At 39.9% G+C, this 25,619-nt stretch overlaps 3 protein-coding genes across 5 annotated transcripts in view; 2 read left to right on the top strand and 1 right to left on the bottom strand.

The window, feature by feature from the left end:
• The window catches only part of ogfr (opioid growth factor receptor), a 7,969-nt gene extending 5,302 nt beyond the window's left edge, over positions 1-2,667 (bottom strand). The window contains exon 1 of the mRNA XM_064298521.1: positions 2,379-2,667. Coding sequence (XP_064154591.1) covers positions 2,379-2,501 — 123 coding nt within the window. The 5' untranslated portion in view covers positions 2,502-2,667. The remainder of the gene's footprint in view (positions 1-2,378) is intronic.
• Positions 1,585-25,619, top strand: kcnk15 (potassium channel, subfamily K, member 15). Of its 2 annotated transcripts, XM_064298522.1 has the most exons (4): positions 1,585-1,639; positions 13,397-13,481; positions 21,689-22,057; positions 22,627-25,619. In XM_064298522.1, exons 3-4 carry the CDS (start codon positions 21,775-21,777, stop codon positions 23,547-23,549), a joined length of 1,206 nt encoding a protein of 401 aa, XP_064154592.1. In that variant the 5' UTR covers positions 1,585-1,639; positions 13,397-13,481; positions 21,689-21,774; the 3' UTR covers positions 23,550-25,619. The 2 variants fall into 2 exon arrangements, with proteins under 2 accessions (XP_064154592.1, XP_064154593.1); XM_064298523.1 differs by lacking the exons at positions 1,585-1,639; positions 13,397-13,481 and adding an exon at positions 20,633-20,907 and having other exon boundaries at positions 21,020-22,057.
• LOC135234189 (cadherin-4-like) overlaps positions 1,587-25,619 on the top strand; it is a 546,833-nt gene continuing 522,800 nt past the window's right edge. The window contains exons 1-2 of one of the 2 annotated variants that reach the window (XM_064298517.1): positions 1,587-1,639; positions 13,397-13,481. The gene's annotated coding sequence lies outside the window, so the exon portion shown is untranslated. Of the gene's footprint in view, positions 1,640-13,396; positions 13,482-24,955; positions 25,071-25,619 lie in introns of those variants that run through there. The other variant, XM_064298519.1, reaches the window with a different exon arrangement.

The raw sequence follows: 25,619 nt of genomic DNA, 5'->3' as shown, positions 1-25,619 counted from the left end.
AAAATAACGAAGGGAGGCCTCTATGTACATATCGCCCATGTTAAGCTGACGACAATTTAGGCATTGTTCTTCGAGACAATCACAAAAAGTTTCAGCGCAGTATTATTATTTTTTAATACAAAGTAAGACAACTTAAATTCTCATTTTTTAGATTGAGGATAGCTTAAACAGGATAAATTACAAGATATTTGGCTAGGATAAACATAATACAATAACCACTTATTTTTTCTTTAGTTTGGCAATATTTTATTGACCTTTTGAGGGCAGTGGAATGTGTTACCCAAAGTAACTTTCGGAAAGAACATACTTTCAAGGCCAGTGGGAACAACTCCTGAGGGTTCAACCCTGTTCATGACAACTCTGAAAGCACTGAAACAACACCATGGCCATAACATGCAAATTAGCCAAATCGTTTATTTATTTTTTAAATTGAACTTTCATTAGCCCCCCACTTACTCGATATACATCTCAATTCTCCTGCATAAAAGAAATATTAAAGGTTTGGTCTTCATGAGCAGTTGCCCATACAATACATCTGTGTTCGACAAATACCAGCAGGACCCTTGAGAGGGCCTGGTGGTTTCACCAGGTTCAGTGTTTGCCCAGTTGAATGAGGTTTGGAGAGTAACAACAAAATGAGACCCACAGCAAGTTCTGCTGGGATACTCATTCCAAACATTCCACTACCAGGCTGTTACATTTCTTCTGGCCGCCAGGCACTCTACAGCCACTGATGGCATTCATCACAGAGAAAACCCACCCCACCCTTCAGATGGGAATTAGCTACACCAGACACTTCCAACATTCACGTTGCCCATGCAGACAGTAACGCTAACTTCATTTCACAATCCATTCCTGAATTTGATCATTTAAAGCAGGGATGTCAAACTAAATTCCCAGAGGGCCACAATGTACGTGGGATTTTGTAGTCTCCTTTCAATCAGCAGCCAATTAAGGCCTTCAAAACAAGGTGTGTAGTTTTTTTAACCAATCAGTGATTTAAATGAACCACTGTTGCTGAGAACATGCCAAAAACCAACAGACACTGCGGCCCTGCAGGACTGGAGTTTGACACTTGTGATTTAATATATGACCACTCCTCAAAATTGGGTAATTTTATTTTCCTTATATCGTTAAATGTAGCCACATGACAGTTATTAATTTTAGCAACTCAGAGGTGTTAAACTCCAGTCACAGAAGGCAGCTGCAGTGTCTGCTGGTTTTCTGTGTGTTTCAGTGTGAGTAATTGATACAACTCATTGATTGGCTAGAGCCCACACACCTTGTTATCAAGGCCTTAATTGGCTGCGGATTGAAAGGAAACTACAAATACACTCACCCTTCTGCACTCGAGCTGCCTTAGTTGAATGTTAAACAGTGCGCACCTAAGACTAGCTATTTAGATAGCGCGCTAGCAAACGACTAATCTGTTGACTGTTTAATGTTTAATGCAATCTGTAGAAGAACGGAAAAAAACCTCAGTAAATTAGCTACATGGATAATTGACGGGGGTCACTAGCTGTAGATAGCAGGGTAATTAATTTGATAGTATTACAAGTCTTAGCTGGCTAGAACCATCAGCATCCTCTTGTTCTAACTAATTAAGATGACAGGCGCCAACAGTACAACTCCACAAAGGGTAAGAATTAAATGAGCAAAGTCTGGCGTCACTACACAGTAACTATTTTTCACTTCGAAAATGAATGATTGGGAGCCGCAACGTTAGCATGGCAAGCACTGTTGCCTAATGTGATGGCGATGTTTCATAAGAAAGCATCACGATGCGGATATGGGCATTTCTAACATCAGAACGAATGTGGTCCTTCTAACTTGCCGTCCAGCATGACATGGCATGACCAAATACACTGCTGCTCAGAAAAATGGAAAAATTAGTGAGAAATATCCATATGACACGAGAAACCATTCTTTTTCTGAATTCATTTGAGTGAAATGAATAACGTAAACCCTACTTCCGGTTAAGATGCTCGCTGGCTAGATTGCAAGGCTCATCAGGATTCTGAAGGTGACAGACTGCCGGAGTATGTTAGCTCACTGGCTAGCAAACGAAAATAATCAGAAAATTGAGTGAGCTAAGACGGTGGTTTGCCTTGCGGACTGTCTTGCAAACTTGAACGTTTGCTTGAACGGTTTTAAATGCGCTGGCCAGCTAGCATTAGCTACCTAGCTTACAATGCCCATCTTACAGTACATCAAGCCAGTTAGCAACCACTCCAGCACCAGGCAAACAATAATTCTACACCCTTCGAGGTTTCGCCCTGAAACTATACTATTCACAAATTATTAAGCAATGAATCATTAACAGTGCACGTGTACAATAAAAGCATATACGAGGCTTAAAACAGTGCAACGAAACATACAAAACCCCAGGATTTCTGAGTTTTGTCCTGGCTTGAACGCCGCGTTGTGTTCTCTCCTAAGTCGTCTCCATCGCTTTCCGTGTCCCAAGTGGAATCATACTCGCAAACTAAATCGTCCTCCATAACGTTGCAGTCAATCTTTATGCAAGAGGAGAGTAGATTATCTGAAATTATTGAACTTTATAACCAGCCTTTTCAAATCATATAACGGAAGACACACAGTCATCCGGCCTTTCTGGAACAGGACCCGAAAGTTCCATCGCCTTTATGGTACGGGTTGAACAGAAGCAAATGTGTCCGGGGGCTTAATTAACCAGTCTGATAGCTGGACAATCTAGCTTGTATCATCATGGTTGCGTAAGTCAAAAATATTATTTTCTAAGTAGGTAGAAAATAAGATCACAAAAATATATTTTATCACGTTATAATTTTAAACGAAAATTGGTTCCTTTTTCTCAGGTCCCTACATAATTAGCTGTGTTAATCACAACTTATATTTTATTAAATCAGTTTCCGGGCCTCATGGTAGTGTAACACCGAGGAAGAAGTATTTTCTTACATTAACAATATTTAAAATAGCTTGGCGTAATTTCATAATTTTTCCAACTACTTTTCCAAGGAGTTCACATTTAGCGTTTCTTGTCGGTGTTGTCTTTAAGAAAAAAAAAAAAAAAAAGGGGGGGGGGGTGCAAGGCCTAGAATACAAATAGTTTAGAACAATCACTGAATGTTGTTTATTTTCAGGTTGGGGAATGGGGTTTGACAAGGTAATGCAATATTTGTTCATACACTAGCATGCGGTCCGCTCCAATTAGCCAACTATCGCAGGGCACGCATTTTCTCTGAAATGCTATTAATAGGCTATTTCTTCATGTTTTTAAATTAGGGGTGTGCAAAATGCATAGTTGCATTTATGTGCCTTATCAATGAGAGGCTGCAGCACTTCTCTGACTCTGGACATTATGGATTCAGTGACGTGATGGGCACCTATAGTTATTATTGTTCTTAGGGGTGACTTATTCACATTCCAAAATGAGCAAACCTGCCCGCATACACAAGGGCTTCAGAGATTAATTTTCAATTGCCTCTCTCTGTAGATTAGGAAATGTATTGTGGTCACGTAAACATGCATATGAGGTGCCTATACAAGTATGCTTCTCACAGCAGCACTGCAGCTCAGTAATGCATAACTGGGCATAATTTTGTATACTCTGAATACTGGCAATAGATTGGCAAATGAGTAGAAAATGACATGTTTATGCAAACACTGTGAATCTACTGGAAGATATTTGGTAATGTTTCTTCAGTAGAGTGCATGATGGCTCTAGTCCTTACAGCACGGATCTCAAACTCAAATACTGGATGGTCATTGAGTCTGCTGGTTTTTGATGTGTGGCTGCACTTCACTGCTTAGTTTAAGTCATTTTTAGCCAGAGAGTCTGCACACCTTATTTAAAAGGCCTAAATTGGCTGGTGATTAAAAATAAATCACAAAAACCCGCAGAGATGGCAACCTTCCAGGGCTGGAGTTTGAGACCCCTGCCTTAGACTCAGTAAAAGCCAGTCGTAAAGAGTTGGATGTCAGATGTCTGTTGAGCTGACTTGTGAAAACATTCAGGTTCATTCAACAGCAAGCACGGGGCCTCAGACAAATGGCATTCTCTATGTGTGATTGAAATGGTTTTTTTTTTGTTGTTGAGCACTGCAGAGTCATAAAACAATTAGGTTCTCTCAGGGATCTCAAAGTCCAGTCTTGGAAGGCTACAGTCTCTGCTAGTTTTGTGCTTTTCTTTTCAATCAGCAGCTAAATTAGGCCTTGAAAACAAGGTGTGCAGACTCTTTAGCCAATCAATGACTTAAACTAATCACTAAGTCCAGGAACACAGCAAAAACCAACCAACACAGACATGGCAGCCCTCTAGGATTTGCTTTTGAGATCCCTGGGTTATATAGACTTAAATAAAATTAAGCTTTATACAGTAATGAAATGGTGCCCTAGGCTAAGACAAATCACTCTACTTATGTGAGACCTGTATGATTTGCTGTATGTAGATACCTCTGTGTAGGAAAAAAATAATATATATATATATATATACTATATCATTATACATAATATTTTAAATATTGTTTTAGTTTTTATAGTTTTATAGCCCCTTATAAAATGTGGTTGCATGTCATGCTACATCAGGGCTCTTATCTGTATGTATACTCTCTAAGTAGTGTGCTAATCTAGAATAACTAGTTAGACCATCTTTATGCATTTATGTTTATCTTCATTGGTTATGTTCATAGCAGTTTAAAGGAGCTCTTCTTCGCTGTTCTGGCTGTATGAAATCCAGTTGGGTTTATTTAGCGGTGGGCGGGACCACCTGTTTTAAAACTTAAGCTATAGATGGTACATGCTATACGCCTGTGGTTTTTGTGGTTGTAAGGATGTCTTGAGCAGGGGTTCCCAACCCTATTCCTGGAGGTCTATCTTCCTGTTGGTTTTCATTTTAACCCTAATTTGGAACCACCGATTAAACTAATCAGCTGCTCAATGAGATCTATAGCTGTTGAATGAGATGTGCTTTGTTATGGTTGGATTGAAAACCTACAGGACGGTATATCTCCAGGAACAGTGTTGGGCTGCCCTGTTCAGGATTGCTGTGCACATGGTGTACAAACTGATACATATGCTGTGTGTTACATTAGTTAAAAAAGTTTAAACTTAGTGGATTCGTTTAACACCGTATCCCACTGCAAGATTAAGGCATGAATGTTAAAAATCTGAAACTGAAAGTAGGCTATTTGCCCCAGTGGTTCTAATATGGGAGTGCCCCGCGACTGAAGTTCTCGGGGCAATTAGAATGTTTCTGTGACTCCGCAAATAAACATTAGAAGTTGTGTTGTGTCAATAGCATGTGTGCTTTCCTCCAGGGCAGCTGAGAAATGTTCAAAGTAACTGGCCATGAGGGTTTTTCCTGGCACAAAATAGGGTTTAAGTGGTGACTTAGTGTGACAGCGACTTCGTTCCAGCTTTCCTGCCACAGTCAACCTAAGTCCCTCTGAATTTAGTTAGAATGTACAGTTCTGGTCTTCAAAAGCATTGCGATGTAAGCTATAAAAAATGTAACTCGTAAACAAAAATAAAACAATTGGAACAATTTAAATATATTATTGAAGTGTTACCTAGAGAATTTGGGGGGGGGGGGGCTTAGCCTGTACTGAAAGATTTACACATTGTAAGGGGTCATTCTACAGGAATAGTGGGACACTATATGACCAAAATATCTGGACACCCCTGGGTCAGGGCTGTTTTTCATGGTTTGGGCTACGTTCCGGTTTAGGCAAATCTTAATGCTATAGCATACACTCACACACCATAACATTCTGTGCTTCCCCAACACAAATTGCCCATTGTTGAACAGGTGGCCTGAATAAACAGCAAGTTAAAATACCTTGGATGTTGATACTGTATGGTTCAAAATTATTTCCCCAGTGGCTGTCTCTTCAGTGATTAGTTTTTGCTGCTCTTTCACCGACAAATTGACTTAAATGCTTAGTTTTCTAATGATTATGCTGTTTTTTTATTTACCCAAATAGGTATTTTTCTTTTTCTGTACTTAAAACCAATTTATTCTTCTTTTAGAAATTATGCTCTCACTCTGTTGGATGACTGTCCATATGAAACAGCTACTGAAATAAACAGCCTACCACTTACAGTTGATCCGATATGCTGTCGTGTGCTGGCAACTTAAAACAGCCTACTCTTGTTATCAGAACACCAGAGGGCGATATAATTCACAGTATTCCTTAACCCATGATTGACCAAAAATGGATGCTTTTCTGTGGCTAAGCCTTTTATAGTCTGTGGCCTAAATCAGATATTCTTATCGATGCCAAAGCAAGCACCGCTGGTCAGACCAAATTGTCAATTGAAGTGAGTGTGTGTGTGTACATTATATATAGCCCAGTTGGTGAGGGATAGAGAGAATTAGATGATGTGCAATTAAAAGGACATTTAAAATATTTCTCCTTTATTGTGTGTGTGTGTGTGTGTGTGTGTGTGTGTGAGAATGATACAGTGATGCATGAAATGAAATCCTATTTTTGTTCAGTGAGTAATTGACTAGAAATGTACTCTTCATGCGTGGGTGTCTGTATATGTCCAAGAACGTGAAGCTTTACAGTGGTGCTCACGTTGTTGTATGAATGAGTGTTCGTGGACCATGCTGCTGTGACCTAGCAACACACCTCAGTAGTGAGTTCAGGGAACAGTGTTTGTAAAGATAATCAAAGAATGCAAAGGTAATTACATGCAGCCCAAGAGAGATGTTTTAATTGGTGCTGTCCCCCTTCTGATTCCCCACCAAGCTCTTGAAATAGAAGGGGGCAGAGGGCACCCATCTGATTCTTTGCACAGTTTACAGGAATCGTCTAGGACGATGTTTGATATGAGACATCAAATGTGCAGTGTTAATTGTAATATTCTAGCAAAGCATGGTATCCGTCAAGTTGGTATCAGTTTAAAAGGGCATCAGAGAAGGTAACCCCGTGCACAGTCTGGCATTTGTAATGACGATATTACTAAAATAAGTGAAATAAATGGAACCTTCACTTCCACATTGCTTACTTTTTGTTCTTTGTCTTAAAATCTGAGGCCTTTATAAAAACAGTGGGGCAATGTGCTTTGCGATTGTCTCTGGCTCCAAATTCTCCTTTTTCAATGGGGAATTTGACTATTTTCTGAATTTTGTGACATTAGTTTATTAAGTATTTTGCTTATCCTTGCCCTCACATGAAGCTGAGAAGCAGAAGATTCAGTTAAATCAGGAGGGAGGGAATGAGAGTGAAACTGTCAAACTGCACTGAATGTTTTCACTGTAAGTCTTCTGTGCTGACTGACAGTGAGAGTCATTGTTTTTAGAGTCAGATACAGACTGCTTGTTCATCCTACTGTGATGGCTGGTCTTGATACCCTGACTGTTTCCGATCTATCATCATGTTGCCATGGGACTAAATTAATCAATTTGATTAGATGGATCATGAATTATCCTCAATTTTTTCCCCCCCTCTTTAAAAGTTACCACGATTGACTTTTTGCATTGAAGGTTCTTATTCCCAAAATGCCCGACAATCTCCTCTGATCAAAGATCAAAAATGGTACTGCAAACACAGAGGTAGCTTTTTTAAAGAAAATGGCAGATGATTCTTGCTTTGGTTATGTCACATGGTAATTTAGAGACTCCCACTGGAATATCCCTGAAGAATATTTTTTCATTTGGACTATTTGTCTTTGATCAAGCTCTATCTTGTTATGACTGGAGTTGAATTAGTAGTAGAGTGTGAATCTTTCCCTCTCAGAAGATTCAATACGCACCTTGCCACATGATCTAAGATACGATAAAGGAATAGATGAGATGCAGATCAGTTTAATTGAACATGTGTTGACTATCCTGTCAGTTGGTCATAATTCTTTACTCTAGACACCCCTGCTTTGAATGAATACTGGCTTCCAGAATGCTAAAAAAACTATCATACAGTGAGCTCCATATTGTTTGGGATAAAGACCTACTGTTTCTTGATTTGGCTCTGTACTCCACAATTTTAGATTTGTAGTCTCAAACAATTTTATTTAAGGGTACTTTTTTACATTTTGGTTTCATCATGAATAAATTACAGCCATTTTTATGTATAGCCCCTGCATTTTAGCACACAATAATGTTTGGCACAAATGACTTCACAGAAGTTTCTGATTAGTCAGTTGTGTTGCTCCCTTAGTGCAGGTATAAGACAGCTTTTAGTATCTAGGCTTTTGGAGTCTATTGTTGGTGTTTGTCAATGGATCAGAGTTGTGCCAATGAAAGTCAAGGAAGCCATTATAAAGCTGAAAAATAAGATAAAAATAGTCAGAGACACAGTCCAAACCTTAGGCTTACCACAAATCAACTGTTTGGAACATCATTAAGAAGAGAGCACTGCTGAGCTCAGTAATTGCAAAGGGCCGGGTAGGCTTAGGAAGACCTCTTCAGTTGATGACCAGTGAATACTCACTATAATGAAGAAAAGCCCCCAAACACCTGTCGTACAGATCAGAGATACACTCCAGGAGGCAGGCATGGATGTGTCCGTGACTACTTCAAAAACAGAACTACAGAGGCTACACTGCAAGATGCAGGTTAACCACAAATACAGGATGGCCTGATTACAGTTTGCCAAGAAGTACCGAAAAGAGTTCTGGAAAAAGGTCTTGTGGACAGATGAGATCACTTGTATCAGAGTGATGGCAAGAGAAAATTGTGCAGGCCGAAAGGAACTGCCCAAGATCCAAAGCAGCCCCCCCTCATGGTGAAACATGGTGAGGTTGTTGTGGTTTGCTTTGGGCATGTGTGGCTGCCACAGGTGCTGGCTCCCTTGTCTACAGTGATGATGTAACTGCTGATGGCAGCAGCAGAGGAAATTTTGAAGTGTAGAAAATAATCTTATCTGCTCAAGTTCAAGCAAATGCCTCCAAGCTCATTGGACGGTGCTTCATCCTACAGCAAATCAATGATCCCACTCATACTGCTAAAGCAATAAAGGAGTTATTCAAAGCCAAAAACTGGAAAATTTCTTGCCTGACCAAGTCATTCACCTGATCTGAATCCAAATGAACATGCGTTTCATGTGCTGTAGAAAAAACGTGAAGCTCCTAGCCTGCAAAAAAAAAAAGCATGAGCTGACGACTGCTGCAGTACAGGCCTGGCAGAGCACCATCAGAAAATGTCTAATGTAATATATAATATTTTTTACATTTCTTTAAGTGTATTCTTTGTTTATACTGCAAAGTCCTTTCAGTGTGAATACCCCAGATGGTAGTCTCCTATATGACTGGTGGGGAGTGGGGACTGGAAACAAGACAAGAGGAGCCAGATGGGACAAAAGTAGGCTTTTAGTGTACTTGTTACCTGTCAGAGGAGATGTGCCAATTGAACTGAACAATGTTCACTGCAAGATCACTGGAAACTGCTGTGTGTCATTCCACCCCCCCCCCCCCCCAACTCCCCCCGCCCGCCTTTTACAGTACAGTAAACCGCATACTCATCAAGCTGTGATTCACAGAGAATATCATCGGAGAGCACAGCAGTGTACATATACCCTGGCATTGTGTAAGAAGCTGCAGTATAGGAAACCTCGAGCTCTGCCACTCAAAAAGCCTTGGACTGAATGGTGCAAGTGACATTTTCTCTTTCATGCTTAAGCAAACCAAAAACTACTGTGTTAATATAAAGCCTGGATGGATTCACATATAATAAAGTTTAGATAAAACTGATACAAGCACAAACATACACAAGTTTAGTTTTGCGCTTGTCTGACCACAACACCCAGTTCCTATCAAAGTTCAACATTGGACCATTAGGGATTGGTCATATGAGAATATTTTTTATTGTCACCAGTATAATTTCAGCCATGATATGCCTTTTCATGGTAATTGCGCAGATCTTCCTTTAGACTTTTCTGGAAAGGTACACTGGGTTATTAACCAGCTAGCATGCTAACCAATGTTGCTTGCTTTCCTTAGCTGTAATGATATTTCAGCCAGTGACGATGTATTACTCCACTATATTGACGTAGACCTGCAGTAAAACTGCATAGTATGATTTCCATATTTCTTCTCATTTTTTGGCTTATGGTTGCTTGCCTGTAAGCATGACATGGATTTGTGAATGTATGATAATCCTCATGAAAAAATCTATATAAATACACTGCTGTAAGTGAATAGGCTAAATATTAACATGTATATATCCACACCTTTTAAATCACATGCTCCAGTGTTTCCCATTATGACAGAGTAGACTTGCATTAATCTTAGTTATTCAAGCTAAGGACTTATGATATATTTAGAGAAACTGACATAAAATTTTAGTTTTTCAAGCTAGCAAAATCTTTTAATCATGTTATATGAATCCTTTGTTTTGACAATATTAAAACAATATCATTGTATGTATTGAGCATCTACAAACATCAGGAAAAACATGATTTGATCTTTGTCCATATCACTCACTCCTATAGTATGTATGTTTGTACTATCAAAACGTGTGTGTGTGACTCTGTGCAGAGAAATGAAGGAGAACATGAGAGGGCTTGGCTTTAGGATGTATAACTGCCCAGAGCTTGTTTCATATCATGACGTTTTTGGAGAAATCGGAGCCTCTGCTTCAACAGCTTTTCCTTCGCATGAGATGTACTGAATGAGTTGGCTCCTTTGTGGTGGCATGCTGATGGAGTCGGCAAGATTCAGTTGTCATTTTGTTCAAACTAGTAATGAAGTGCAAATATCATACAGACTGCTTTACTTTGGACTTTCCATGCAAAAGGCCCACATTCTCGTTTTAGAAAATGATTATAAATGATATATACCCATAATAGTTCGTGATCTCTGATTAAAAGGTTCCATTATCCCCGACATTACATCTGTCTGCATCTCTGGAAGGTGTCGTGATATTCAGGTATTAGTCCAGGCATGATAAGGAGCAGCTGTTTTGTGTTGCTATTGTCTGCCTCACTTCCTGTGAAGCAGCAGGCCTTCCTCTTGGCTAGGCAAGGGCAAACTGTATTGTCATGACAGCGAGACTGATCTGGTGCAGTATCATGCGGTATGGGGAGGGGCTTGACAGTGACTGCATCTGATGAAGATGGGATTATGCTGAAACATCAAACAGGGTCACGAAAGCTGGGAGCAACCATGTTCAGATTGATTTGAGCACTCGAGCTAAACGGCCTCACTCTGTATGGCATAGCCTATGTGTTCTGTTCTTCTCTTCTGTGTGGTGGACTGAACGGCTCGATATGACCACCCTGAGCACCTTCCAAAAAAAATGAGCATGACATCCTTAACTCTGTATTATTACACTAGAGGATCTATTCTTCCTAGAGCTTGATCAATATTTATATAAAATGGATGTGCATTCCATCCATAAATACTTTGTCTCCTTGGCAACCAGTAGGCTCTGGCTATGGTAATGCCAGCATTATTTTCTGAAGGGAATAGTGAAATGAAAGAATTCAACTAAAGCATACCACCCTGATCTACTATTCATTGTTCACTTCTGTTAACATTAAGCTAGTTACTGTTGCATGTTTGGCCTATATGGCACGTGATGAGTTTGTACTGTTATTAACTTTCTGGTAATTGGAAAATCAAGAACATTTTCTGCTACCAAGTGATCATATAGCCTATGATAATGCTGACAACAATACATTGTCACAATATTCTTTTGAGCTGGAACTAAAACAATTTTAGGTAATGTTAGTGTTTTTTAGGCATCTTGTGATGCTGTATAAAATTCATTGTCAGGGATGTGGTGCTTCCCATACTGGGTGCATGATTACCTTCACACAAATTTCCTAGGCATAATGCCAGTTCCTTTTAATACTGTGCTTTGTTACTATGGAATAGAGATGATACATTGTGAAAGAACACTCCAGAATGTGAAATAGGCTGTGTCTGCTGGATGTTTTTGGCTCCTCTCAAGCTATAATCTGTGATTCAGAGGTACTTCCTCACCACCCCCAAACATTCACTTGGAAATCTGCACTTTTCCAAGGCTGCATATGGAGTAAATATCATAATTTGATAAATGTTTTTCTTTTATTGAGTCCAACAGTCTTACTTAAAAAAATATTTTCAGTGTTTTTTTTCTCCCCAATTTTGAACAACCAGGAATATCTATCGGCACTCATTGCCACAATCTCCTCTATCAAATTTGTGAGAGCGCAAACAAGCCTGTGCTCTCCTCCCAAGCATTTCAGCTGCTGCTTTGCACACCGCAGTTCAGATATGATATACAGATATACAGATATGAGTCAGAGGGAGACGCTTCATGTTCAGCTCGATTGGAAAGGGTTACTGGTGGCCCTGTTGAGGCCCTGTAATCCCAGCCGACTGAACCCTCTCATCCCTGACCGACAGTGGTGGTGCCAGGGATATTTTCCTGGAGGTGCTGAAGGGGGAGGTACAGTAGGGAAAGACATGGAGGTGCTGATCATTTATTTTTTTATTGTGAAATGTGCCTGTGCTTTACGCCTCCCTGCCGCTGCCGCTGACTCATGCTACAGCCAATTGTATGTTGTGCTGTACAGCGGCTGGATTTGATACCAGACCGCGGGGCCCATCCACACAATACAGCATTGCCTTTCGCCAACTGAGCCTTCAGCCCCTCACACAGTCATATTTTACTGTAATAATCTTAGACACATTTTGCCAAAAAAACATCATATAACACCATGTAATGCAGGCCATTTTTAGGACCTGCCATATGAATAATAGTTTAAAAAAAGATGATCAGCAGCATGGCCATAAATGCTCTGAGAATATATTTAGGAGAAATGGCTTATAATTATAATGTTCTCGGAACTGATGCATGGTTGGGGACATTGTGCCCCCATGAAGGGTCAGGTGTACCCCATGCAGAGTTCTGATCTGGAGTCCCACAGCACAGAGCCGAGACCAATGTGATGTAAATCAGAGTAGACGCTTGGAGACGGATGATGTAATGCTGTACCCTGGGGGCCCTGAAACAGATCGATCTCACAGTGTACCTATCACCGGCCCAAAGTCACAGACAGGGTTCTCTGTGTGGATACAAAAATGAAAAAAAAATAAAACCAAAGGTGGATGCTATTCTTGTTTGTTTTCCGAAGTATCCGAGATTTGTTGAGGCTCAGTGTGCTTCAGTGTTAGCAGTGTTACTGTAATGAAAATGGGAATTCCATACAAAAGTGGCTTCCATTACATTCTATTTCATATGTTTTGTGTGCAGCGTATGAAAAGTAGATGTCTATGGTGTTGCATTGAAGTTCACTTACTAAAGGTGGCATTTTTGGTGAATGGCAGATTTGTAATGCTTTGTTTATAAAAATCTTGAAGATTGTGTGGTTCCTATTTCTCTGCATGGTGTTGGAGGGATTTAACGAAATCTAAATGAAATTCTGCACAATTTATTTGAAAATGTAATTGCTTGCTCTGCCTGATGTGTTGTTTCCCCTTCATTTAGTGTCCCCCAGACGAATGGTGCCCCGTGCGACCGTCCCTGGCTCCTGTGCCTAGAACCGGTGCTGTTCCTCTGTCTTCAAAAGAAGGTACGTGTCTGTGGATATGAAAGAGAGGGCAGCTAAAGACCATGCTAATCTATAGCAGCGCGCAATTACCCTCCAGCAGGGACACAGAGGGCTCTGATTAGCACAAGCATGGTGACTCCTGTGCTGCTCACATGACTCACGGCTATTTATAGACCACCCCCCACCCCCCCTTGTCATGATTGCCAGGATGTTTAGCGTTAAACCTTTTTCATTTGTTGTCTTTGCATGACTCCCTGAATAGAATCTCATCTCAGTCTTTAATCATTACTGAAGGAAGACCCTTATTTCATTGATATGCTGAAACGGATATTTGGGTGTACGTGTAGCCTATATCTCACATTGGGAGGGTTTGGAATGCCATGTTTGCCATATTAGTAATCACATGAGTCGCATTGAAATATAAATCGATATGAAAGCATTTCAAGTGGAGCCCTCATTCATTTGATTGAAACCACAGCAATCATTTTGATGCTTTTTTGGAAGGAGAGCATTTGAGAGCTGTCAAACTTTTCATGATAATTCTATAGTTGCCACATTCATGTAAAATTGCCGAAAATAAAATTACTTTTCTCATGCATCTACCAAAGCCACCAATTTCCTTTGAGATTTTCGATCAGTGGCATCATGTGAAAATGAACTGAGCTGAAGTGTGGGGATTAAGTTGGAGAGGAAGCAGATGAGGCATATTAAATTAAAGGGAAGGGAATGGGGGCCACTCCACTGCTTGGTATGAATATATAGAAGGCCAGGTTTTTGTACCAGAGAGAGCCAGGGGACTGGCATGGGCTCCAGTTCCTGCTTTAGCCTTCCTTTCTGGGCTGAAAAACAGGAATGTTAGCTTCAGGCGACACAGTATCTTGCCCTACCACCGCGTACTCCCCCAGTCACTCATGGTGTGCTAAACACCCCCCATCCGATCGCCGGAGTCCATTCACAGTTTGCAAGAGTGGCGTGCAGCTCTGCTCTCGATCGCAACACAGTAATTATGAGAGGTGACTCAGTGGAGACATCTGCAGAGGCAGCTTGCTTTTGGAGTGTCTGTGCTCAAGATGTTCTTTTTTCCTCCTTTTTTATTTATCTATTTTTTTTGCTCTTTAACACATTTGCGAAGTCAGATTCTGAGCAGGCTTACTTTTATAAGCTCTTCTGCGGTGGTGAAATTTGCATCTCTGTGTAGAGCCGATGGATCATCTTGAGCACCTGTTGAAACTGATGCCTTTCAGCATTCTTCCCTATTTTCATTCTCATTCCACTCTCTTATTTTTTATTTTTTTGGAAATTTACTGAAATTTGCTGTATTTCTCAGAAAAGCACATTTAGAACTTCTAAATAGGTTCAGAAAGAGTAGTATGTAACGTGCAATTATTAAAAACATTCTTCAAAATAATTGATTGTTGATTGTGCTGTTAGTGAATACATGATATGTGTGGCACTTCAGTTGTTACCTAATGAAGTGGCAAGTTGACTGGTGCAGTAACGTCTGCAGTATGTGCAGACACATACACATTTGAGGAGTATAGGAATTCAAACGGCATTTCTCTCATAGAACAAAGCAAATACCAAGGTGCTATTGGTTTTCTGTACAGAATAATATTATCCGTCATGTATTTGCTATTTTGCTCATGGGCCAGATGGGTTCTACCAGTTGCACAAGGGATTTAGAATGGGAAAGGAAAGCTTGGATAAGGATACTTCAGCATAACAGGAACCCTGCTATCTGAGTACTATTAAGTGTTCTGTATACATAAAATAAACACAATGCCAGCGTTTAAATTAAAATAATAGGCACCATTTTTATTTGTTTGACTATTTTCACTACATGTTTGTTTTGAGGGGAGAAAGGTAATATGTTAGGGCCATCCTTCCAGCTTTAGTATTGTGCCAGGGTAAGCCAAGCTGCATCTGATTGGTAGCTGCATATAGCTGCTGACAGCCAGGAGCTCTGATAAATGTCTGACTTGTTGCTCAATTTCTGAGTGTGGGTTGGATTAATTACTTATTTCGACTAGTCTGTCCCAGAAACTTTCATTTTGCCATATTTCCATCATAACTTCAACATTCAGACTTACAATAGCAAGTCTTCCCTCTGTACCTTCCACCTAAGTTCTTCTGACCCTGCTAAAGTAAGTCAGCCTCTGTAGAGTTCAATAGCCTTGCTCTCCCTCTAACTCTCAAACTCAGCCCCTCTGCCCCTGTGGCTCTGTCCATCTAAATCTGCCCTTCTGATCATTAAATGCCGCCCCTGTGACCCTTTAACTATGGCCCTCTAACTCGAGCCTCCTGCACCTCCAACTCTGTACATCTGTTCCTTTAATTCTGCTCCTCTAACTAAGCCTCTATCCCATATCCCTTTAACTATGTTTAACTCTGTGAAAGATTGAAAGGTGCTAATTCTTTGCTTAGAATTTTTTTTTTTTTTTGCAGGAGCTGAGCATTTCATATTACAGTATTTTTGGCCACAGGCTTAATCCTTTTCTGCTTTTCTGGAAGTGTCTTATTTTGGCTTGTCAACAGTGCTGATGAACAGCATGGCTGAGAAAAGGAATATGTAGCTGTTATACATATGGTATTTAACTGATACTATGAATTAGACTTGCATTTAAATAATTTTAGCTAAAAATGTTATTTCAAAGATCCTTCTTAATCAATGTTTATGTTTGATCTTTTGTAACTTTGTTAACATGTAGATGCATCATTTTGAGGATGGAATCATATTTCTCTTATTTTTGAACAAATATGACAACACATGCTCTGCCAAACATTGCTACATCCAATCTACTCTTCAATAACAGAGCCAAAACAATCCTATGGTTTATGTAAGGGCATGGAGTGGCTTATACCTTATGAATGCTCAAGTGTAGAGCAATTTCCAATATGCCATATTTGCAACAGGACACTTATTCTGACTTCAAAAACAATCTTTGTTTTGGTCAGTTTTAGGAGTGACAGAAGGAGGATGACTGTTTTCTGCTCTTCTCTTTTATTTCCTCATTACTTTAAGCAAGTACAAAATGAAACCAAGTTGCATTAAAAGAGACCCTTCAAGATGTTTCCCTGAAGTCAATCAACATTTGTCCATACCATTGACTTGCAATTACATATATGTATTTGTATTAACAAAAACCATTTATTAAAGGCATACTCTGCCGGATTTTAAAGCCTGTGTTTACAATCAAAGAGATCTCCTCCTCCTCCATCTTCAACCCCACCCACTCGCAAATTCATTAGTTCTATTGGTAAATTTCTCCCATTAATTACTTGGATCAGTCAGTAGGCTATATTGTCCAGTTGGGACCATGAACTGGACATGTAGAAGTAATTTGAAAACTGGACAAAATTTGAAATCCAGTCAAAACTGGCCATCTGGAAACCCTAGCTGCATAGCCAGAGGTAACATCACTTACAGGTCAAACAGAAAACTAGCCAGCTCTGTGTCGCTCACAAATTTAGTAGACCCCTAAGCTTTGGGGTCTACTGATGCTTTGCAGACTCATCTTAGGGCTGCCTCACCTACCCATGCATGCTATTACAGTGCATTTGCGTGCATACTGTACAAGGCACATTGTGATTTATATCTCATATGTGTAGGGCGTGAAATGAAATGACTGTCATCTCTGTTTACTCTAATCTGAATATTGTGCCAATTTGCAAGTCAATTGCAATTCTGGTTATTTAGGTGCTTTCCATGCTTAGCTAAACAGGTAGTGCTTTTAGTTGAGTGCTTCTGTTAATGAAAAGCAGCTTTGTCTTTTTGTCTGAATAGTAGTTAAACAGAGAGGTCAGTGCCTAGTTAAAGTTTTGTGTAATATTTAAACAACGGCTCCAAAAATAGGTTGTGGCTTCCTGTTTTTGATGGGGAATTTTGCAGTCAGTAGGCCTAGCATATTCATTTATGTTCAGAAAATACACATTCTTGCTGTGTTACTGTTCCAGCTCTCCTGCGTCTAAAAAAAGACTTATAAAAAAATTGATGAAAGCCTGTTAGTTGTGCAGGTTCCTCTTATCAGTTGAGATATAATTGATTTTGTCTGTCCTGGATGATTCACAGCAGGCACTTAAGTGCTCTGTATTAGCTATTTAACAAAGAGCATAAAAGGCCTTAAAGACAATTATACAAAATGAAAGTATCAAGATAGAAAAACACATTACAATGTCCCATCAAAGCCCCAATCACACCAGATGCAGACGTATAAGTGATCCTTCATGCAATGCCCCTTTTTCTCATTAGACAGTGATAGATGGAATCAAAATATCAAGTAAAAGCTGTGATCAGCATTTGCTCCCTAGAAAAGAACTGTAATTTAAGAAATAAATTCTGCCAGGCCTACATAATGTGAGCTTGATTGATGGAAATTAAATTATTGTTCTAAGATTATCAGCATCCCTGAGCCACCAGACCAAGTCTTCCAGGTTTCTATGGTAACTGTATTCGCTTGTAGGGTTTCTTCACACTCTCTTGGACCTCCCTGGACTCGCATATGCTGTTCTGCCTGTGCACGCACCCTTCCTATTGCTACTGCATGCAATCCAGGCTGACACAAAAAAGCTGCAGGGACTGAGACAGGAGAGATCAGGTTTAGGGTTATGTGTAAACAGACGAATAGAAATGATTCATTTCCGCAATCTGTTTTCCTTTCCTAATTGCAAATACGGTTATTGAAACCAAGATGACACAATTTGTTGTTATGGACAATTATATACACTATTGGACAAGTGCCATAACACATCCTTTTGAAATAAAAAATAAATAAATAAATAGAGGAGTTGTGCCTCTCTTATATGTGAAAATATTTTTGTGTCACCTTATGCAAATAAAGTGCCAATCTGGAATAGCTCGACACTGTAAATGGATATAAACTTAATTTCATGGCTTCTATTTACATTTCCAAAAATGATTTTCTCAGGATAAAACATTGAAAATCACAGATGAGAGAATTTTCCATTTTCAGTACTGAACATAACCCTTTGGGTCTACAAAGTAGGCCCACTGAAATTTAAATATAACAAATGGTAATATTATGTATATTAGGTTTTATCTCATTTGCTCTGGCTTACTGGCTCTGAAAATCCATTGTGTATACTGCTTTTTTCCCAAAATGTACAGGTATGATTTATCTCTAGAAATATCTGCATACACGGAAGTTTGAATATCCCATATTCATTTATGAACTTCCAAATCAGTCAGGCCATTTATGTGCACATTTTTGGAAAAGCCTCTGTGGCAAATCTTTTCACCAAAAGAAAAAAATGTGAAAAGTGATGTTTTTAATAGTTGTGGTGAAATTGCATAAGATTATGCACACTTCTAACTGTGTGACTTGTGTACATACTCGACAGTGTTTATGGAGTTCAATTCAGTAATCCAGAGGGAAATATCATAATACAACCATGCGTATGTATGCAAGATTTCAAGTGTCATGTGAACAGAGTATTGTTCGCTGAAACAATACCCTGTTCACATGATGAAGAATTCAAAGATGAAACAAATAGCTATTAGCTAATCCTCCATTCTGGTTAAAAATAAGTTTTTAAAAAATGACACAGTTTTTGTATGGTTTTTTAACATGTTTCCATTTTGCCTACCATAATTTATCAATAGATTAACTTGAACAAAAACCACCAAGAACAAGGACATTTAGTACCCCAGAACAAGCTTATTCTTTTGTGTAGAATGTGAGCTTGTCACCAAGACAAGACTTGTGCTTTTACTGTTAGACCATTATATATACAAAAATCATTGTTTTAAAACCAGTTGCCATGTATAAAACATAATTCCCAAGAATTTGAACAAATTGTGTGTGGGTAAATGGAATAGATGTTAATTGTTGAGTGTCTGATCCGTCAGTCCAGACATTAGTAATATAACCCCCATCTCAACATGCCCCTAAGGTCATGAGTAGCCTAGCTGTAGTTGAAGTATATACAACCACGAAGTGATTTTGTCCTTGACTGTATAGGCCTAATTAAAAACACTGTCCATGACCACAGTGTAACTGTCCTGGAAAAATGTCTGCGATTGAAAACTGTGGTATTTAAATGTAATACTCGTAAATCCATTGAAAGGACAGTGTTTCTGTGTCTTCTTTCTCAGAGTGGGTTTGTTAACAACGAATGTATCATCGATCGCCCGATACAAAGTGTACTCCGTAAAGGTCATTCCTGCCACCCACAACCCATCAGTTAGAATAATACATTATCAAAGTGTACTGTGGATACCTCTTGCACACACGCTTCAAAAGGCAAGGTAATCAAGGTGGTATGACTGGAAAAAGCCAGCTGTTTCCACGATACTCCCCTTGCCCTCTCTCGCTGCGGATTAATTTATAACTTCATGGTACTTATAGGAGATGTAAACCGTCCCTCTGAAAAGGCCGACTCAAGAGGCTCGAAATTCGCGAGGATAAAAATAAACATTACTTGGAGCGAACAGGTGCCCATTTGTTTTCTAGTAGATAGTACAGGGTGATTTAATATAATCATGTAATTTAACAGGCTTGAATGGCACAATTGTTGTGTGTTGAAGTGGTAAGCAGGGGAAGGTAGCCTAGGTGTAAGAGAAAGTAGTAAGAGAACGATTTGAGAATTGCGATGTTTAGTCGTTTGTGAGGAAACGTTTGAATTCCATTGGGCTTCACAAAATAACATTGTCTTCTGTCGCGTATCGATACGAATTTAATTCACAGAACGGTCAGGAAAGTCTTATGGGGGGAAAGAACGATTTGACGAAATTTATTTCCAACTGAAATTTAAGAGCACATATCGTTTGTTTCAGCGATCAAGACGACTCTGTTTTTCTTTTTTGGTGTTCCGTAGTGAAACAGATTTAGCAATGTGTCAATACATCTATATTGACATAGGCTATTTATCGTATAGACTATAGGCCTCAGCCTAGGACTGAAAATCAAGAGTTAGGCTATCGATAATTTAAGGCCCGACGATACCCGAACATTCCAATTCCGATTCATGCTCTTCATACTTAGGTTCTTCAGTCCTGGTGTCCTCGAACGACCTCTTAAAATCATGGGAAATATCGTACGCTTTCATAGATCTAGAATTGCTCGCAGTAGGTTACTCGAAGAAGCGCAATTAATGTGTGACCACATGACCACTCTCACTCAATATTGACAAAGTGCTGAATCCCCCCCGAAGAATAACATTCAGCACCGTGGCCAGTGCCTCGCTTTGTCTTCAAAATACATTAGCAGTTCCTGTTTTGACAACACCTGCGAAGTAACGCGAATTTTAACTTAAGTTTAGCCTGTACCTAAGCGAATGAATGAAATTTCCAGAGAGTGTTCATAATTAGAAAGTAAATATTCGCTTACCACGAAAAGTGAAGACTTGCAACAGGGCTAAGGATGCAATACACTGGGATTCCCTTGTTGCAAAACAGGTTGGATTGGAAGTTACGCAGAGTGTGTCACATGTGAGCTAATCTTATGTATTTCCAATATTAATTTATTTGTAGCACTGTAGTGAACTACCCCGATTACAGACAGTGCGCTTGCTATAACAACGCCAATCTCAATATACTGTAGAGAACTTTACTTGGATTTCCTGGCAGTATTACGGTCCATGAATTTCACATTTCCGTCCTTTCATCTATTAAATGCGAATAGACCACTCAACCCAGGTAAGGTTTATCTCTACCGCTTTCAAACACTAATAATGATTACTCACGTGAAAGTTAATAGAAGACAGATATACCGCCTGCCAATTGTCGGTGATGATATGCAGTCTTGCAGCCCCTATGAGTCATCTGCGTTATTGTGTGTCAATTTATTTAACCAGACTCGCGCTACAGTCGTGACGACTAACTTAGGAAGAAAACTGGAGGGGAAAGTATAAAGGCGTCAATAATAAACTTTAACTGAATATTTAAATATATATTGTACATATATTTATTTTTATTATTACATGACAGAATATTTCACAAGAATGTATAAATTTCCATAAGAGCCAGCTGTTGCAACCAGAAACGCAATAAGGAAGAGAGTACGTGGAGACATACTCGGGTTTTGGAAATCGGAGTAATATTTTATGAATACTGGATTAAAGCCTGGACGTATCTTGTATATGCTATATCCTGATATATCTCTGGAGTACACATTGTCTTTGATACGGAATATTCCGTTCTTTAAATGTTTAGTTTAGCTGTTACATTGTCAATTCTCTCCCTACACCATATTAAGTTTTCTCTCATGTAGTCCTGTAGGGCGGTAATGCGGTGAATTGCGCCACCTGCTTCGGTTCAAGTCCTCATCATTCTCATTCGAGTTGGCCGAGTGCGAAGATGAAGAAGCAGAACGTTCGGACCCTGTCTCTGATCCTCTGTATGTTTTCTTACCTGCTTGTGGGAGCTGCGGTATTCGATGCTCTGGAATCTGAATCTGAGAGCTCCAGGAAAAGAATCTTAGAGCAGAAACGTAACGAGATGAAGAAAAAATACCGGTTCTCCGAAGCTGACTACCGAGAGATTGAGCGCGTGGTTTTGCAAGCGGAGCCCCATCGTGCTGGGAGGCAGTGGAAATTCGCAGGGTCATTTTACTTTGCCATAACCGTCATCACTACAATAGGTAAGTTTTCATTTCACTGTAAGATATTTGAAATTATTTATGTTAAGGATACAAAAATATTTTAAAATAGTAGTAATAATTATAATTTCTCAGGAACTTGAAATGTATACTTTAAAGAGCTCGAGAAAGAAAAAGCAGTGGCTCTTAGCTGTCAATTCATCATCAAGTATATTCGGCCATTTGATGAATACGCATTTAATTTTTTTTTTGTGCTGCTTATAGCACGGAATGATATCATACAATTCACAACCTAGGCTGTCACTTTGAATAATATGGTTCAGAGTGTAGAGCACAAGCTGTATTAAAAGTGTTGTTTTTGATTAATGCCTTTTCTTTTGAGGCTGTAACAGGGAATACAATCTAATATACTCATGATTGATTAACTATGTTTGTTCCATTGAAAAATAGATGCTGATCCATTTTAGTATAATTGCTAAATTACTCCCAGATATGTTTTATTCTTAGACATACATTAAAATCAAATGCCTTCCTTAGGCTTGTGCTATCTTGACCTATTTGTCTGCCAACATTGCACATAATACAATATTGTGCTGGATCTGGCTCCACAGGTTATGGGCATGCTGCACCTGGCACAGATGCTGGCAAGGTGTTCTGCATGTTCTATGCAGTCCTGGGCATTCCACTGACGCTGGTGATGTTTCAGAGCCTGGGAGAGAGGATGAACACCTTTGTGCGCTACCTGCTGAGGATGGCCAAGGAGTGCCTGGGCATGAGGCGGACAGAGGTCTCTATGGAGAACATGGTTCTGGTAGGCTTCCTGTCCTGTATTGGGACCCTAGGCATAGGGGCAGCAGCTTTCTCCCACTTTGAAGGCTGGACCTTCTTCCATGCATACTACTATTGCTTCATCACCCTCACCACCATTGGTTTTGGGGACTTTGTGGCACTCCAGAAGAAGGAGGACCTGCAGGAGAAGACGCCTTACGTGGCCTTCAGCTTCATGTACATCCTGGTGGGGCTGACCGTCATCGGGGCCTTCCTGAACCTGGTGGTGCTCCGCTTTCTCACCATGAACTCTGAGGACGAGCGGCGAGACGCGGAGGAGCGGGCGTCGGTGAAGAGGGAGAGGGACATGGTGACCCTGTGCATGGGCGAGGACGGACGCAGCAGGAGCACCCTCTTCCTCCCCATGGAGGAGGGCACCAGCCGCACCAACCTCATTCCCTCCCCGGCCGAGGAGCAAGAGGCTCCCCGGCAGAGACCGCGGCCCCTAAAGCCCCAGTCCCGCATCAGCTCCTTCTGCTCCTGCATGTGCTACCGGCTGGGCGCCTGCGACAGCCCCGCTCCCTCGCACCACGAGCACCTGGGCTGCCACACCAACTCCGTCTACTTCAACTCCATCTCCTACAGGATTGAGGGCGGGCTGTCCGGCACCAGGGACAACACAGGCCAGTCTTCCCCGGGCAGCACCCTGTCCCCTGGACGCTGCAGCTTCAGGGAGTTCCTGCGCACAAGGAGGAAGTCTGTGTAGCCTCCCCCCCTCCACAGCCGCTCCACGAAGACGCTGCATTTATTTTTTTACACAACAGAGACAAGGTTTGAGCTTTATAAACAAGGAGCATTTTCAAAACTAGAATTTGTAAAGCAGATATTTAGAAACTAGCATACTGTACAACAGCTTGTGGGCGCAATCTTTAAAAAATATTTTTACAGGTATAATGATTCTTACTGGCCTCAGCATTACAATGCTATTATTATTATTATTATTATGTTGACATTCCCACTTACAGAAAACACTGGGGAATATATGGCACATTGGGAAGTGGGACATGATATTGGTTATTTCATAGTAATAATAGTCATTATAAGTACTGTCATCATTGTCATGATTATCATACTAACTAATCCAGTGAAGATTATTATAATTATGACTGTGATTACTACTCTGATTATTATTGTTTTTATTATGCAGCATGTAGATATGAGGCATGGAGTATTATCAGTAAAAGGAGCATGGGTGAGAAACTGGAGCATGTGCATCTATAAAATACCCAAATAAAGTGTAAGTGCTGTAGTTGAGTGAGGGAATACAGAATGCACACGGTTCTTCGCTGTTACTGTATTTTTATTATAGATTGATGAGCCTCTGCGCGTGAAGCTTATGGATAAGAAGCGAAATGCCTCTGGCGTCCGTATTTAGCAGACATCTTCTAGAGGCCGTCGTTATATTTTCATGAAGAGATATTCTGAGAATGTAGTCTGCGAATTACAGAAAAAGGCTTTCAATAATTCATACGAAAGTGTAATTAATAAATTATTCCATTCCATGTTATTTGCTGTAGGCCTTCTATATATGTAGCACCCTTCATGTTAATGTGCAGAGAGAACTCGGGTAAGTATGTATCTTATTTTAAATGCACAAATTTATGTGCCATGAGGTAGACAAATCATATTTTTCTCAAGTGACTCGCTCACCCATAGTCCTCAGCCTCTTGCAGCTAAGAGTGTCTGCATGCCTTTTATAGGATAACAAGGTCCTGCAAGCAGTACATACCAGAAGTACAGTATCTTGTGCAGGCTGGTCTTGCTGGAACATGCAATCAAAATGATGGTCCTTTTTCAGAATTTGAAATGTTGCATTCCAATTGAATATCAGCAACTTGTTTGATATATTGCATTTGCTGTGTTTTCCAGAAATGACCATAATTAGGATATATGTGAAACAAACTGTAGTTTTTGTTTCATTGTATGTGCATATAATATGCGTATCGCATTGTGAGTGACTCCTAAGAATCACTCTCTCAGTGGTAAGGAAAGGTTGATCCAGGCATCTGTGCTAAGGAACGGCACTGTGGGAAATGGTCACTTCTAATCATTTTGGAGGAAAAAAATCAAATGAAACGGGAGGGGGGTGGGGGAGATGTCCTAACTCTTCTGTTGCTATAGTGAGGAATCAGACAGTGTTGCAAACTCTGTCTTGCATAAGCTGGGAAAATCAGTGATGAATTTCTGGAAGGTAAAATGGATTTAATAGTGCCTTTTGAATTCAAGGGTAAGCTTCCAGTTTTATTTATTAATGTGGTTTTGCTTGTATTGCGCCCCATCTGATGTCTTGGGAGAGCTCATCCTAAAGGCTCTTTTTAGCTTTTGGTACTTAATATTACTATTTGTGATTTGTTTGCTCAGTCGAAGTTGGACATTTTTCAACTTGCACTTAATTTATAATTGTACAGATTATTAGCTCATTATGGTTAAGATTTATTGTATAATGTATCAATAATGGTCAGTTGTTTATTGCAAAGGCCCTGCTTGCTGAATAATTCCTGCATGTTCAGAGGGGACATTGTTTTGTATCCAATTTGTTGTTTCCTTGGAATAAAATTTGTGTCCTTGATTTGGCACTATACTTACTATGAGTATCTCTTTTTAAAACAACATTTGATACAGTTTCCTTAGTATTCGAAAGGTTCGCAAATTGTCATGCTGTTTTATGGGGACCTTTTTGTCCACAGGTTTCCCTCTTTGTTATATTTGTGATAACATAAATGCAACTCTATATCAGACTGTAAATATTAATAAATAAATTATTCTGTACACCAAA

The sequence above is a fragment of the Anguilla rostrata genome, chromosome 11 (genome assembly GCF_018555375.3).
Source record: "Anguilla rostrata isolate EN2019 chromosome 11, ASM1855537v3, whole genome shotgun sequence".
In the NCBI taxonomy this organism is placed as follows: domain Eukaryota; kingdom Metazoa; phylum Chordata; class Actinopteri; order Anguilliformes; family Anguillidae; genus Anguilla; species Anguilla rostrata.
The sequence above is the reverse complement of the archived record's forward strand: the minus strand, read 5'-3'. Positions and strand labels throughout refer to the sequence as shown.